This window comes from Wolffia australiana, chromosome 2, assembly GCF_029677425.1.
Source record: "Wolffia australiana isolate 7733 chromosome 2, ASM2967742v1".
In the NCBI taxonomy this organism is placed as follows: Eukaryota; Viridiplantae; Streptophyta; class Magnoliopsida; order Alismatales; family Araceae; genus Wolffia; species Wolffia australiana.
In genome coordinates, this window is record NC_135836.1 from 9,803,155 (window position 1) to 9,820,795 (window position 17,641).

General features: G+C 39.8%; 1 protein-coding gene across 1 annotated transcript; it reads left to right on the forward strand.

The window, feature by feature from the left end:
- The first annotated feature begins 1,915 nt into the window (after nt 1–1,915).
- Nucleotides 1,916–5,952, forward strand: EYE (conserved oligomeric Golgi complex component-related / COG complex component-like protein). Its single transcript, XM_078592020.1, has 10 exons — nt 1,916–2,217; nt 2,403–2,492; nt 2,594–2,713; nt 2,801–2,902; nt 3,483–3,757; nt 3,895–4,040; nt 4,151–4,349; nt 4,446–5,076; nt 5,153–5,461; nt 5,527–5,952. The coding sequence occupies exons 1-10, from the start codon at nt 1,930–1,932 to the stop codon at nt 5,806–5,808; spliced, it is 2,442 nt and encodes an 813-aa protein (XP_078448146.1). The 5' UTR covers nt 1,916–1,929; the 3' UTR covers nt 5,809–5,952.
- The last annotated feature ends 11,689 nt before the right edge of the window (nt 5,953–17,641 follow it).

Genomic DNA, 17,641 nt, shown 5'->3' on the forward strand with positions numbered 1-17,641 from the left:
GACCCACTGATAAACAAAATTCAACTATCTTTATAATGAATTTTTTTTTTGTAATTCATTTTAATTTTTAGATTTCTCTCTCCAAAATAATGTACTGTGATTTAAAAGACAATTATATAATTGAACATGGTTTGACCAAGATAAGCTTTCGTGACCAGTCTATCATTCTAGTGCCTGGTAATTTAGATATTAGAATGATAGATTTTTATTTTATTCATACCTATGAATTTTATCGATTTTTTTAATTTTATATTATCTGGTGTATGAATTCTCTAGACATTTCTCAAGTTGTAAGGTAGGCTGAATATGCACTAGGTTAGCTCTGTGTCGCACACTATTAATTATTGAAAGACAGAATGGTTTTTTGTATCCAATGAAAGACACATAGCAAAGACATTCAACCCAATATTCAACATAAATATATCAATGATCTCAAATTTGATCTGCACAGAAGCAAACAATTAAAACCAATCAGGAGCAAACCTGTGATCAAAGAAATGAGTGTCTCATTTTCTCTTTTTCCTTAATAGTCACTCTTACGAGTGAAACTGAAAAATGTAATGGAACATGTGTTCTGATTAATGGTACATGTCCTTGTCATTCAATTTTATCTTAATTATCACACTTATGTTGGAAACTGAAAAAAAACCAATGAATATTTCTGGGCCTCAGGAGAAGTTACTCCAAGGTCCAAACTATTGACCTTAGTCCATAATCTTAGTGGGCTGAGTTGATCCGCCCATTTGGCCTTGTTAAAAGCCTCTTAAATGGGCTTCTAGTGTTCTTACTCCGGAGACGAACTGCGCATACAGTTCCGGATCGTCTGGGATGTGGACGATGGACGGGACGGGACAAAGATTGTCCCGTCCGACGTCCGGAATCGGTGCAGGGACGCGGACGGGACGGTTTTTTCGTCTGAGACCTCCAGACAGGCTGATTTTTTTTCACCCTGTCTGGACAAAAACCGTCCCGTACAGAGATCTCGGGACAAATTTCCGTACTGGTTTTCATCCAACCTCGTGAACGGGGCGATTTTTTTGTCCTGGAACGAGAAAACCGTCCTGTCCGCATCCCTGCACTAAATAGTTCCAGATCTTTTGGGATGCGGAGGATGGACGGAACGGGACAAAGATCATCCTGTCCGACATCCGCAATCGGTGCAGGGAGGCAGAGGGGACAGTTTTTTCGTCGGAGACCTCCAGACTGGCCGATTTTTTTCTTCCCGTCCTGACAAAAACCGTCTCGTCTGGTCTTGGGACAAATTTCCAACCCGGTTTTCGTCAAACCTCGCGGACGGGATGATTTTTCAACCTGGGACGAAAAAACCGTCCTGTCCACATCCCTGCACTAAATAGTTCAGGATTGTCCGGGACGTGGACAATGGATGGGACGGGACATAGATTGTCTCGTTTGATGTCCGGAACCAGTGCAGGGACACGGACATGACAGTTTTTCATCCGAGACCTCCAAACGGGCCGATTTCTTTCGTCCCGTCTGGACGAAAACTGCCCCGTCCAGAGGTCTCAGGACTGGTTTTCGTCCAACCTCGCGAACGGGACGATTTTTTTGTCTAGGAGGAGAAAACTGTCCGGTCTGCGTCCCTGCACTAAATAGTTCAGGATCATCCGGGACGTGGACGATGGACGGGACGGCACAAAGATCGTCCTGTCTGACATCCAGAACCAGTGCAGGGACGCAGACGGGACGGTTTTTTTGTCCGAGATCTCCGGACGGGACAGTTTTTTCGTCCAAGTGGACGAAAACCGTCCCGTCCGGAGGTCTTGGGACGATTTTCCGTCCCGGTTCTCGTCCAACCTTGCGGACGGGGCGATCTTTTCGTCCTGGAACGAAAAAACCGTCCCGTCTGCGTCCCTGCACTATATCAGTCTGCGCAGTCGTCGTCCGATTCGAGCGGCGGAAGAAATCGAAATGGTCGTGATCGATCTGAGAGAGTTCGCGGAGGAGCAATTCGATGCGAAGAGATGGATCAACGCTGCGCTGAGCGCTCGCCATCCCCAGGATACCCTCGGGAGGTACATCTCGGATCTGGAAGAAAGTCTTCGATCTTCTTCAGAGAGCATGGCCGACACGATCGAGAAGGAGAGCGCCGACGCCCTCCGACGTGTCCCCCTCGCCGTCCGCGATGTTCTTCGACTCCGCGATGAGGCGACGGCGCTGCGCTCTGTCGTATCTTCAATTCTCCTCAAGCTCAAAAAGGTACTGTAATTTGCTGTTTTTTGGGGATCTTTAGATCTTTTTCTGGAAAGATTTTGATTTTTAGATTAATTAAGCTGCCCTTTTAACTCAGTAGAGTATGAATTCCATGGTGTTCGTGATCTTGAAGGTGTTTCAACTTTTCAAAAATTTGGTATGAACATCGTTCTATTTTTCAAAATTCCCAGGCTGGGGATGCATCATCAGAGTCTGTAGCGGCCTTGGGGGCAATAGATGCAGTCAAACAAAGAATGGAGTCGGCATTTGAAATTCTACAGGTAGAATTTATGAATCATCTCCGTAAATTTGATTTTGTTTTGTCTTAATTTTGAGACTTTGGAGATAATCCCTTAAATTTTTTTCCCCTTGATGGTAAAAGGATGCAGCTGGTCTCACTCAACTCAGTGCAACTGTGGAGGATGTCTTTGCCAGCGGGGATCTTCCTCGAGTGGCTGAAACTCTTGGAAACATGAGGCATTGCCTGTCTGCTGTTGGCGAGGTGAGCTCATTGCCTTTTTCTTTTATTCCATTCAATTGAATAATTTGTATTTTTTTATTTTTTACTAATTTTTTTGTTTTGGTTCAGGTGGCCGAGTTTGCAAATGTGAGAGAGCAGCTTGCAGTTTTGGAAAATAGGTTGGAAGAATTGGTCCAGCCACATCTATCGGATGCGCTCTCTAGCAAAAATGTAGAGTCTCCGCGCCTGTGGCTTACTCACACTTTTTTTCTGAAAGCCCAAGAAAGCTGGAAATACAGTTCCCCATCCCTCATGATGATGACTAGAGGATGAAGGAGAATCATCATCGTCCTCGTTATTTGGCTGTGCCAGGATGACAACGATGATGATGATATCGTCATTGTCAATGACACGCATCATCATCATCCAAGTCATCATCCTATCATCGTTCATTGGTTGTGTAGGGACTCCACTTTATGCCTATCTCTCTAGCTCCTCTCATCTCTGTTAAGATTCTTTCTCCAGAGTGCAAGTTGATACTCTCTCTCTCTCTATCCCATCCCATAAGTCCACTCTCTTTCTCTCCTTATTCCTTGAGTCCACTCTCTTTCTCTCCTTATTCATTGAGTCCACTCTCTCTCTCTGTATCTCCCACTTCTCTCATTTTTTTCATCCACTTGTGATCCAGTTTTTACTTGAGAATCATCACACATGATGAAGAACTTTGGATGGTAATGTTATCCTGGGACGGCTTAAAACCTTCCTGGAAAGATGGTTTCTAGCGTGTAATTTTGCTGAATGTTTCATTCAGGTTGATTCTGTTCAAGATCTCCAAAAGATTCTTCTTCGGATTGGCAGATTTACATCACTGGAGTTAAGTTATACCCGTATGGGTATAATGCCAATAAAAAAAATATGGGATGAATTTGACAGTCTTGAGAGAAGCGATATTCTCTCAAAGGAGAGGTATAACGGAGAACTGGTCATAAGTGACGCTTTGGCTGCAACAAACCTGTCCAGCTTTTCTCGTTGGCTGCCAAAATTCTATGATGAGTTTCTTCTCTACTTGGAGCAAGAATGGAAATGGTAAAGTACTGCACATATTTTTCTCTCTTTTTATCTTTTTTTCATTGCTGATGTATTCTAGCCAAGTTTTTTTTGTCATAAAACATTTTATGTTGGAAGAAACGCTTTTTCTTTCTGAAATCTATAACCTTGTCCAGGTGCACTGTTGCTTTTCCCGATGATTACACAGCCCTAGTTCCGAAGCTGGTGATTGAGTCAGCTTCTTCTGTAAGCTCTGCCTTTGTTTCCCGGGTCAACATTGCAACCGGAATTGTTCTTCCTGAGACGAAGGTACTACATAAAGGTTAGTACAAACTCCTTGAATCTTGCTCAAAGTGTGGGGTTTTCCAATTCTGGTCAAAGTCATTCTTAAAAGTATGAATTTTTAATTTGAAAATTATATTAAAATTAAAGGTTTATTGGATATCTTACATGGAGACGTGCCAAAGGGCATAAAAATCCAGACCAAGCATCTCGAAGCGCTGACTGAGCTGCACAACATGACAAACACTTTTGCCAAGAACATCCAACGTTTGTTTTCAGAGACTGATTTTCAACTGCTTTTGTGCACTTTGAAGTCGGTCTTCTCACCATACGAACCATTTAAACTGAGGTGGATTTTCCTTCGCTCTTTCATTTTTTATCAAGTAAAATTATAATTTTCTTCTCTAAATCAGACTCTTAAGAGTGATGCCATGATGTGTTGTAGATATGGTCAAGTGGAGCGATCGATCTTGTCCTCTGAGATCTCCAAACTTGACCTACGCGGTGCTGTGCCACGCGGCGTTGGCGCACAGGGGATCGAGCTCAGCGAAACAGTACGGAGAATGGAGGAATCAATCCCCCGGGTTATAATTCTCCTCGAATCAGCGGTTGAGAGATGCATGGCTTTCACAGGGGGCACCGAAGCTGACGAACTCATTGCAGCCATTGACGAAACTGCATTGCTCTATATATCAGTTCTCCAGGACACACTCAAGTCCCTGAGATCCGCCTGTGGCATTGACAATAGTGATATTGGGCCGAGAAAAGACGGCCCCGAGAAGTGGGCTGGGCCAAGGATTGTGGACCTGGTATCCGAAGAAGAGGAATGGTCCATCGTTCAGGCAGCGCTTCAGATCCTCACTGTCTCTGACAGCTTATCTGGCAGGATCTCCGTCTTCGAAGCCTCCTTGAGGGCAGCGCTCGCGAGGCTCAACACAGCCCTCTCCCTCTCCGGGCTCGGCCTGGGTGCCAGCAGAGACAGACACGTGGCAGCGGCAGCGGCCATCGACGCCTCTGTCCTTCGGCTCCTTGACCTCCCTGAGAAGCGCAACAAACTTGCTGCCCTCATGGAGCAGGTGTTGAATTTCTCCACACCGTTGGCTTTTCGTTGACTTTTTTCCACGCTTGACTTTTATGTTGACTTTTTCCCAGTCAAAAGACCCTCGATTCCATGCACTTCCGCTGGCCTCCCAGAGAGCGGCTGTGTTCGCAGACACGGTGAACGAGCTGGTGTACGATGTGCTGATGTGGAGGGTCCGGCAGCGGCTGAGTGACGTATCAAGATTGGCCACGTGGACTTCTGCGGAGGAGCAGACTGCCCATCCTCTGCCCACATTCAGCGCCTATCCTCAGGCCTATGTGACTAGCGTCGGCGAGTATCTCCTTACTCTGCCACAGCAGCTCGAGCCACTGGCCGACGGTGAAGAGGCACAAGTCTTCGCCACCGAGTGGCTGTTCAAGGTGAGAACCTGCATTACTTATCTGTTTTTGGTTTCGGTTTTGGTAACAGTTTTGGGTCTGGACAGGTGGCAGAAGGGGCGACAGCACTGTTCATGGAACAGTTGAGGGGAATTCAGTTGTTGACTGAGAAGGGAGCGGCGCAGCTGGCGGCGGATATCGAGTACTTGAGCAACGTTCTGTCAGCTCTATCGATGCCAATCCCACCCTTTTTGGCGACGTTTTACACTTGTGTTTCTACTCCCATGGTTCGGCTACCCGAACTGATTAAATTCGACAATGGTGCGCAGCTGGATCTTCCCACTGCCCACCTTGCCTGCCGCATCCGACGGCTCTCGTTGAACCTGTAAACCCAGCAGTCAAGGGGGTAGATGAAAGGTCATTTTCTTTTATTTCATTCATTTACGTATGTTTCTTTATGGAAGTTACCTTGTTTTTATGAAAACATTATTTGAAGGGAGTAACAAGTATCAAACTATGGAAGATGGACTGGAGATGAAGATGAATGAAAGGGTTGGTTCTCAAGTTTTTTGGGCCCAAGCTATTATCCACCAAAATGTTTTTTGTCAATCCTGAAATCTTGTTAACCCATGCTTGCTTACAGAGAGCTAGGGCTGTATCCTGAGGAATTGGGATTAAGTTATGATTAGAGGTGAGAAATAGAGAGTTGGGAGGAATTGAGATAAAGGGATAGATTTGAATCTAAATTCAGGGAAATAGAAATTGATATATTGTCTTTGTGTAGGAAGAATAATTTAAGGGGATTTACTTCTATTTCGAGCTGGTAGAGAATGCATAGTTGAAGTAAAGAGAGCTCAACATTGAAAGAGTGAGCTCCATGGGGTTATGGGTGCATTTGGTCCAAGCTTCAGATGGCAGATAACTAATCCGTTGTCTTCTATTTAGGTGCCTTCATTCCTCAAGTAATGAAACCCTCAAATTCTTGTGAGAATGACAAAGAAATCAAATTAATAATTCATCAAAATGAAGAGAGCGAGATGCATCAGTCGGCCATCCCAGGTTCTAGGATTTTTATGAATGAGGACATAGAGAATGGAGATGGGAGAATTTAGACAAGCTTTTTGTTCCCAAAATATCCCCAAATAGTGGCCCACTCACCTCCCTCAACTTTGTGCCCTAACATTATTTATTTATTTTGTTAGATTAATTGCCCAAATTATTCATAAAATTGACTGCCATGTCTGATTTCTTGGTAGTCTAGGTTAAGGAAAAAAATTAACACCCTCACTGCCAGCTTTAATTTTTAGTTTCGTGACAAGTTCTTGATCCTAACAGCATTTTCTTCAGTTTGTTCTCTTGTTAATCGCAAGTCAGACATCTCCTGTCAGGCCTTTTAAAATACCCTTTTTCTAGCCACTTTGGCCCTTTGGATGGTCCAAATTTCCATTGCATGACTTTGATGGATGACTATGATAATCTAGAAATCAGGTTAGGCATTCAAATACTAAGGAATTGAGCTGGAACGGATTTTCTTGGACAGGGCCTTTAATAGAAGCATATCTAGGATCAATTGTTCCCGCTATAATGGGCTTATAGAGGGGAAATCTTCTTCACATAAGGATGTATATGGATGCCCTGATGTGCATGACATGGGCCTCCAGCTTTAGGAATTGTACTTTACTTCGGGGATTCAATTGGTTTAAGAAAAATAATATTCTATGGGATTGGGGTGATCTAGCCTAATATGTGTGGCTCCATCTCACTAATTTTGTGGCTCAACCATTCCAGGTGCCTAACACCCATTAAGCAGGTCTAATACATCATGCATTTCCCCATCGAAAATAATAAATTAATATTTTACTCTAAGACATAAAAATGATAAACTTTCATTATATCGTATGTGTACAATGCCTGAATATAAATGAAACAGATAAACAGTGTACATACTTTATTGGTAATAACCTAAGAGAATAACCATGTGCAAGAGAATAACCTTTAATGTCAGGTCATCGTGTATCCTTTGAAGGAGCCAATAGGTTAGTGTTCTTGATATGTATTAGTTGGACGTTAAGACAATCACACTTCCATGTCCTGTTTATTAATTATTATTTTCATGTGATTTTTATAATCAAGTCCTTGAGTTGATGCAATGACACGGTGAATTATGATGTGCTCAGATTACAATGAGCACTGGTCATTAAACATCTATTCCAAATATTTTTATCTTCAAGATACTTGAGATGGTCACCAAAATATCCAGAAAGAATAGCACTATATGTTCCTAATTATACAATAAATATGGTTGATCATGTGGCCATTAGTGTAGAGACACAAAGGACAACTGATGGATGCTCTTTAGGAAAAGAGTTCACTTAATTGACCCGCATGAATCCCTGAATGCTGTTATACTTGAATACTAATCATATTGATTTACTGAGTTGTATAAGTGATCCAAAGACCTGAGACACCAAAAACATTTTGTGCATGTATGGGTTTTTTTAATGTGACGGAAGAGTCCCTAATCACATGATTTAAAATAGTTTTAGCCTAGATATACCAATATGTACATAAAGGTGATTGAATGGTCAAGATGGGATCATTCACCCGTAGTATAAAATAATATTTTCTCTAGGAAGAAGATGCCTTAAATCCCTAGCTAGGGTAGGGAAGATATTGGAGAAGATATTCTCAAACTATCTTTGTTATGCATCACTACAATTAACCATACCCTATATTATTTGGGATTATTTCACAAATGATGAATTTAATATATGGTAAAAGATGATAATAAAGGTTCTATTTGAGATTTAAATCACTACTTTATATCTTCTATAGCACGAGGTGTGGCTTGGCATGCCATGGGTGGGAAGTTGAACCTATTGATTGGTTAAATGATATGTGATTAAACAATCTATGTGCCATTATAATTAATTAAAGAAGTCATCCAAGAAAACTATATTGGGCCAATAAAGTTATGAATTAAACTGACACATGGGCCTAGAAGGTCACACACATAATATCCGTGGATCTTGGTGGATGTACTTAAATTATACGGTATTTTATTAAAAATCCAAAATGAAGTATAAATAAGAGTTCACTAATTTAGGTACCCACACCAGATAGATATGGACAACCCTACATCTTAGGAATTCTCCAATTCTAGTGAGAAGACCAATCGTATATTTTAGGATGATCGAAGACGATCAAGACGAGATCCATCATCGCATCGATCAAGTGGATACATCTAGATGCAGGATACGTAAAAGGCTTGAAGAATCTCTCATAGGATGAAAACTGATAGATGACTAGTTCCACACTTGATAATAGGATCATCTAGGATTTAATATATCAATTTTGAGTTGATTTTTCCCATTTAACAAACTAAATTTTGATTTCAGATCGTCAATCAAACCCATAGAACGTGAATATTACCTACTCTATCTCCCCTCTCTTTACTAATAAATATATTTATATTATCTTTTTTGTTATATTATATTTTTATTAATTATAAAATATTAAAAATTAATTCCTTTTTATTTAAGATGATTTAAATTTTTCATAAATAAAATGAAAATTCATGGAAAAATCATATTTATATGAAGCAGTATTTCATTCATATTCTCACACCATATAAAACCAAAATATTGAATAATACTTCCATAAAATTTTCCCATTATATAGCCATTAATTCAATCATTTGATAAAATTACAGAATTTTTAGAATTTATTTTCCCCTCCTTCAAAACAAAAAAATTAATTCCATGTTATAAAATTATTTGATTCATGTAAATAATCATTTTCCATGAATTTTACATGTATTAATATTGGCTTTCATTTATAAATATTTGATTGACCCTTAATCTCAAAATCAATCGTTTAATATTTTTTATTGATGACATTAGAATAAAAAAATTACAAGATAAACTGACGTAGCACAAAAATAGAGAGATGAAGAGAGCATTATCAAAACTGTTTTAATTTTTAGAGAAACAAAATTATAGGGATATATCACAAATTTTTTAACCTTCAGCATATGATTTGTGTTAAATTTTATCAGAAAACATTAAAAAATATAACCTACCATATGTGTAATATGTTTTTAGGGAAACATGCTACAGTGAATCTGGAACAAGTTGCCTGAATTCACTTCGTTTTAACTATTTCATTTAAATACTTTAATATGTCAAATGGATACAAGTGACATTGGGTATCATTGAAATAAATCATCAAGTTCAATGCACCAAAAATTGATGCAAGTTTTTTTCATATGTACCTGATGATAAACTTGTGGTGAACACTAATCAAAACTTAGTTTTGTTGACCTAATGACAGCCTGTTAAGTGAATATTTGTCCAGAGAAATGAAGATACTAATTAAATACTCAGATGCTTTTTTTCATATCTTGATCCTTCAGTCATGGACGACTTTTCTACCTAATCTTTTTATAAACTTTTTGGGTAATAAAGTTTCCTTCTGTCAAAAAATTTATAGAGAAATAAACCCAGAATTAAAATTCATCAATTTCAATAAAATATCATCGCCTTATCATCATTAGTTGTTCATGATGTAATTTAATGTCCTGCAAGTGAATCACATGTTAAAAAATTAAAGGGTCCTTAGACCAGATACACCAAGGTCCTGGATGGACTGTTATGATTTAAGTTTGACCTAAAATTCCTTGTCATGGGAATCCAAGAAATATTTTCTCAGATGGTACAAAAAGTCTAAGCAGGTGATTAAGTGGCCAATATTGGGTCATCCACCCTTGATATAAGGGAGACAAACTCAAAGAAGATGACATGATGAATTCCTTGGCTAAGGCAGAGAAAATTTTGTAAAATGAAATTTAAAATGCATTTTTCCCAACTAGAATGACCGATTATGGTTTGGTAGTTAACCATCTACAAATTAATTATGGGATTGTTACATAGATGAGGTACTTGATCTCATTTAAGTTCCATGAAAAGGGTTGAACTCATTTGTTCTTTATGAAGCGCACAAGTGTAGCTTGGCACCTCATCCATTAGTGAATAGACATATCGATAGGGTTAAGTGAGTTATCATCAATTAACATATATATTATATTTTTAAATAATTGGGTTACCTAGTAAATAATTATTGGGCCACTGGAGGCTTTAAATAAATAGGTTCTCGACAAAGAGGGTCACACACATAAGGATTATCAATCTTTAGATGATGTACTTGAAGTGTAAGGTTTTTTATGAAAACATCCATTGAGCATAAAATTGATGGATATTATGTGGTTGTCAAGGAAAATCACAACACCATGTTTTATTTAATTTCATTGAATAAAATATTATGTTCCTTAGTGGGATGTTTATAATGAAGTCTATGAATACATGCAATGATGTAGTGAAGTATGATGAGATCATAATACAGTTATCACTAGTCTTTAAATGTGTATTCTAGATATTCCTATTTGATGAATAGTTGAGATGGACATTGAATTATCCGGATAGAATAGCACTAACAAATACTTCTTATACGATGAGTATAGGTGATCTTGTGGCAATTAGTGTGGCGATGCTAAGGACAGATAGTGGGTGCTGTTTGGAGAAAGATTTCAATGAATTGATCCAAAGAATCCATGAATGGTATTATACCTAAACGTCAATCAAGTTGGCTCATGCTACAATTGTATGAGTGATCCATTGACCTGAGACACCAAGGACATCTCGTGAATGGACAACTACATTTTGACTATGACTTACGAGCCTCTAATCAGTATTCAAACAAGCTAACTCGGATGTAGTAAGAAGCTCATGGAGATGATTGAGTGGTCAAGACGGGATCATCTGCCCTCGGTATAAGAGCATATAGACTAAAGGAAGATGATGCAGAAAATTCTTGGCCAGGGTAGTGAGGATATTGAAGAAGGCGTTCTCCAATGATCCTCGTCAGGCATCAGTATTAATCAAATTTTGGATTAGGGTTTGACGATAAACCATACCCTAAGTCATTCGAGAGTCTCACGTAGATAATAGATTATACATAAATGGTAACCAATGACGGTGAAGGTTCCGTGAGAGAGTTCAAACACTACTCAGTGTCTTCTAGAGCACGAGGTGTAGCTTGGCACCCCACAGGCTGGAAACTTAACCTATCGATTGGGTTAAATCGACCCTTAATAAATTAATATATATGTTGATATAGTGAATTAATAATGTTGGCCAATAATTTTTATTGGGCCACTAAAGTTATTAACTAGAATGATACATGGGCCTAGAGGGTCACACGAATAAGATCATAAGGGCATTGGTGAATATATTTTACTTAATGGGTATTGAGAAAAACTTAAGTGAAATAAAAATAGGGAAGGGGAACTCATTTCAAGCACCCAGGCCAGCCAGAATTGAGAGCCCCCCTTTCTCCACTCGTCATCTCTTCTCTACTCAACCAAGGAGAGTTGGATAAGAAGAAGTGGAGATCCAAGAGCAACGTGATTGCATGGATACTTCTAGAGGCCGGACACATGAACGGCTTCAGAACGATCTCAAAGTGAGCAGGTCAAGGTGGAACAAGATCCCCATTAGGCACATGAGATATATGATCTTAAATATCAATTTATAATTGATGAGTGCTTATGCATTCATGAAAAACTTGTTTTTCATGATTGAACCAAGGCACAAAACCCAACAAAAAGGACTGAATTAAAAGAAATAATTACCCACAAAATTTTCTGTTTATGTCCCACTTGAGTCACCCCCCCCCAATGTAAGTTAATAGTGAGAAGATCCTCTTGGATCTATGGTGGAACTGATTGAGAAGAAGAAGATTGCATCCAACATACCAAGGATAGCGTGAATACGTTTGGAGGTCAGACACGTCTATAGCATGAGACCACTCATTTCACGAACCAAATAGTTTCCGATTCAACTCTATTTAAGGTGGTCTGATAATTGATATATATTTATTTATTTTTAAGGTATGGTTTGATTTGTATTTCTTCCTCTATGTCAATCTTAACTCAAGTGTTTGATCATGGCTGATCCCAGAATTTCCTGGCTTCAAGATTTTATGTCATCATATGGATCACAATATTTAGAGTCTAAACGTAAGCATGTGTCTGCGAAAACATGTTAGTAATGCAATAATAGAGTAAAGATAAACAGAAATTGTGAGAGAAAAATTGTGTTACTTCTAAATTATGAAAATAGTTATTTTTACATTCAATAAATCAAAATTATTGATATTTTTTGTCTTGCTCAAGAGATGAAATCTAATTGATTAGCCATAAATAAGGGGTGGATTATCCAATTTAATCCCTAATCATTGATGATTTCAGCTTATGCAATAAAATTTCTAAAACCCTAACTTGAGGTGTATAATGAAAAGAATAGGTATCGTCCAAGGGAAGCTAGTAAGATAATTCAATTATTTATCTACTTGAGGGATCTGGCCCTAATTAGGGTTAATTTAATCTTCAATGAAGTTCAAATTACCCTAATTATATGAAGAATTTAGAAAGGAGGGTAGAGGAGATGGGAAGAATAGGTAAATTAAGGATCTCTGAATTGACTTCTTTGATCCAATAAAAGGATCAAAGGATTCAAGTAGAGGGGTTGATAAGAAAAATTAATGTAATTGTTTTTGGAGGAACTGGATATCAAAACTAACTCACTATTTTTTATAAACTTAATCTATTCTTACATAGAAATTAATCTCTTTTTTGTTATTTTTTGTTCTTAGTGTTCAAACGGAAAAGCTAGCTCAATTCAATAATCACTCATGTTAATCCTAATGAGGGCTTGTACATATCGCTCAACCCAAGCTATTTACAATTTCAGACAAATATCAAGAAGACCAATAAAATTCACCAACAAATAATCCCATATACACTAAAAGTCAAATACAATGAAGTAAAAAATATCAAATGCAGTTGATCCAGGCTGGTTCTCCTCTCTATCTTACAGCTGTGAAAGAATCCCCTCCAGAATGACCTCCTCAACTCAAATTTTAGTTTTTATACCTAGGTTAAATGGTAAAAACTTCCATTTTACCCCCAATAATTAATTAATTTTTATCCATGAATGTAGGCTTGATTTGATTGATCCAACCATATAGATAGAAATAGGGGGTGAGCTCAATCTGACTCTAGGATTAAGCGTTATTAATAAATGAATATTGGTCAATCATAGCTGTTGGATCATTATTCATTTATTTAATTCAAATTTCAAAAAACCCGCAATTCGTGTTGATTTCTGATTGGCTGGCAAAATTTATAGTAAATTTGGCAGATTTGCTCTTGGTGTGCCACGTACCCCTGGCTGAAAGTAACAAAATAAAACAAATCTGATGGAGCGCATCCAGACGACGCCAATGAATCATAAGCAGAGCCGTCTTTGTCGACATCAGCATCATCGCCGGTCTGTGTCCAGCTCGACTGGCATGCCAAAGCGTCCGTGAAGGCGCCCAGATTTAAATACTCGGGTAGAGCACGTCCGCGCCTGTATCTTCGTGTTTTCGTTATCTGTTTTCAGCCGTTCGTGTTTTCGTCTTGTCAGTTGATTTCTTATTTGCGTTGTAAAGGAAGGGGGAGATCCTTATTGGACTCTCTTCTCTAAACTCCTTGTAAGGGCCCATCATGGCCCTATATAAGGCCATGATGGGACCACGTCCTGTTTTCAGATCTGGAAGTGTTTTGTTGCAGTTATTCTACGTTTTCAGATCTCATTCAAGGAGTAGAGAAGAGAGGAGGAAGGATAAGAGGAAGGAAGAAGAAGACGGGGGGAAGAGAGAAAGGAGACACTAGAACCGCCGGCCAAGCCATTCAACACTATTGTGCCGCCAGAATGCGCTATCCCATCCCTAATCGGCTGCACTCCGCGCGTTCAACTACGTCGCGCATCACCTGAAAGCTACCGGTGATGCTGCGGCTCTGTGGACAGAGTTGCACAAACCGTTGAATCGATCAGACGCCATCCATCATCATGCCTTTGTGAATTCTCCCAACCCTGGGTGGACCGAATCCGGGCTCGATCGAGTTGACCGTTGATTGCCGCAGATCGTGAGAACCGACGCCAACCCCGGATCGCAGTTGCGCCCTCGGCAGATGTTAATGTCTTGCTGGGTCAACGCGGTGACAGAATACCCACCCGCTACGCTGACGCGTCCGCGTGGAGTACTTCTGTGCTACGATGGAGACTCAAAGTTTCCCCTGTGACGATCAAAGCCAGAGTGTGGAAGGTCAAACCCACTTGTGACACCGTAATGCGACCGAGTGGCCATTCCTCCGCACCGCCCACGACCTGTTGACTCACGGTGGGGCTCAAGAATGAGCCGTACTCATCAAGCTCACTCAGTTCAGTCTACCGGATCTGCTTCGTTTGTGCGTTATTCTGCAATCACTATCATCGCACGCTGAGTTGCCACCTAAGTTGCCATCTAATCCCTTGATCGAGTCACGCCCATGGAACTGCTGCTCGTGACAACAACGACTACTACTGCTGCTCACGCCCGTGCCCACATTGTACACAGTGCTGTTGTCATCGTTGCTGCCACTTCGCCCATCGTTGACTCACCGATAAGGTCGCGTATGTAGAACCTGGCCATTCACTCGTATTGTGTTGACTCTAATATTCTCCCTCTCTCTCTTCATTGCCATCGATCCCCGTCGCTACGCCCCTGCGCCGCGTCACTGCCGCCAATCGAGCCCAATCATACCTGTCTACAACACGACTCTCATCGCATCTGCCCGCACCGGTGCTCACACCAACGAAGACCCCGGCGACGAGAGACACCACTGACGAGGTACATCGTTCCGTTGCTCGTCCGTTACATTATGTCTTTCAGTATATCTTTCAACTACACTCCACCAAGCTCGGGTTAGAATAGGTGAGAGAGAACTACTTCGAGAAAACTACGAATAGAGTGTTTCTCTAGGCACGGGTTGAGCCCGTCCATTACGTGCGAGCCCCTATGGAATTAAATTCCGTTCGGTGCCATAGTCGCCGTCGTCGCTCCGACTAGGGTCAGAAGGTCATTGTCATCGTCATCGGTCGCCCGCCCCAGAGCTCGGAACTCGGCAATTCCCACAAGTCGGACCTGCACGTACACCCCACCTAGGTCACTTGCATTCACGTAGTTACATTCACTTAGGGAAATTACCCATCAGACGACGCGATTGATGACGCCCGACATCAAAATCAATACTAATACATAGTGATTTACGCGTACTTGTGTGTTTTTACTGACGACACCCACTCAGGTGTTGCCACATAATCTCGAGTACAAAAAATAAGGTTTTGGTTTCACATTTTGATCCAAGCATGATAGAGAATAAATTTCTGTACATTCAAGGGGCGGTAAGAAATTCTCCATGTTTTTATACATTATGTGGAATCAAGAACACAAACTCCCAAATAAATATCATTTAACATTATTCTTGATTGAACTCCACATTATAATTTACTTATGATTTAATGTAAAAATAATAAATATTTTCTTAGTGAAGCATTAACAAATCAATTGATAAATAGTTTCTCAGTCAATATGTAGGTCCTTGCAGGGGACCCCCAATACCAAAGAATAATGTCACTTACAAGGACCTACAAATCTAATGCTCATATAAGCATGCACAGAGCAATTCAAGGCAACTGGTTTGTCAAACTCATACAGTTTTGGGTGTTTAGAAATTAAAATTTGGAAGTTTTAAATACTTTAGAATTTATAGTGAGCATTACATTATATAAACAAAGTTGTATCATTTTTTTTAAGAGTCTTTTTATGATATCGCTTCTAGTTTTTATATAAATGTATTAGCTCACTGTGAACTATAACTTATCACTTGTCAAAAGAAATACAATTAAAGTAGATTTGGAATCAAAACTTTGGCTGGGCAGTACTGGAAAAAAAATTTGACCCTAATATTTAGGGAAGTAAATATTAGATCTTGTTTTGTCATTGATACATCCATCTCAAAGGTAGATTAGAAGAAGATATTTTTTCTTGTTTCATAATCTTTGAAACTGATTTTTTTTTCCTATTTCCTCATCTTGGTCAGAAATGTCTGGTTTCCTGTTCTAGGTTCCAGCAAGTTCTTCCACCTACCTATGAGGCTCAAATTATAGGGTTTGATGGTAGCCTTGACCCAATAAAATTTGAGAGGACCCAGCCCTTGCTTATGGAGGCCCCTATGACAGGGGTTTTCTTCTTCAATATCATTGGGGATAACCAGGAAAATCTCAAGATTCAAGAATTTGAATGTATCAGAAGTCCTAAAAAAAAAACAAAAAATAAGAATATTAAGAATAAGAACAAGAAAATTAGAAGAAGAACAACAAGAAAAAGAATGCTGGTCCCCACAAGATCTTGGTCTCTATGTCTCTATAACCATATAATGTAAAACATGGTGCGTCAAGAGCAACCCAAGATTCGCAACCTCCCAGGAAATCTTATTATGTGGATTCAAGGTCCATGCTTGGTAGCACTTTGGAGGGATTTAATGCTTAAACTAGACTACATCTTTGATAAAATGGATACAATTGAATGTGAATACAAAATGTGAAGCATGCCTAGGGAAAGCAGTAGTGTGATGGGCTACCAGGGGAAAGTTACTCGCAAATACCCAATACTTGGACCATAGAGACCAGCTGTACCTTGGAGGGATGCAATGCTAAACTCTATAAGGATAACACAGCCGGAGGAGGAACTGGAGATTCTCTCACTTTGGAGTGGAGTCTAGTTCTAGAATGTCTGGCAGGGCAGACCATGATGGACAACGTTTTATTTGAAAATAGATATGACGGTTCACTATAGACTGGGCTCCCCCGACTTGATTTAAAAGGTTATATATTATAATAAAAAGATGGACCACACAATGAAAGGTTGATACAATAGTAGGTAAATAATTGGTCTTGAGATAACTAACTCAAAGCAAATCTGAAAGCATGGGCCAACTAAATTACCAATGAGGAAGGCTGATAAACTACCACAAATAAATCAAAGCAGGTGAACCCACAAAGCCTTGTCAATTATGATGTAGACATACACCTGGTACTAGGCTGGCTACCTAGCAAGAGACCCGAAGTATGTCATTGTATAGGAGGGCACTTGAACAGTGGGGTTAAAAAGTATGCAACACACAAGGTTAGTGTTTGTCCAACTGATATCCGTCGGATATCAGGTATCGGACAACCGATATCCGATATCCAGAAAAAACCGGGACGGTGTCTGATATCGGATATCAGATATCGGATGATA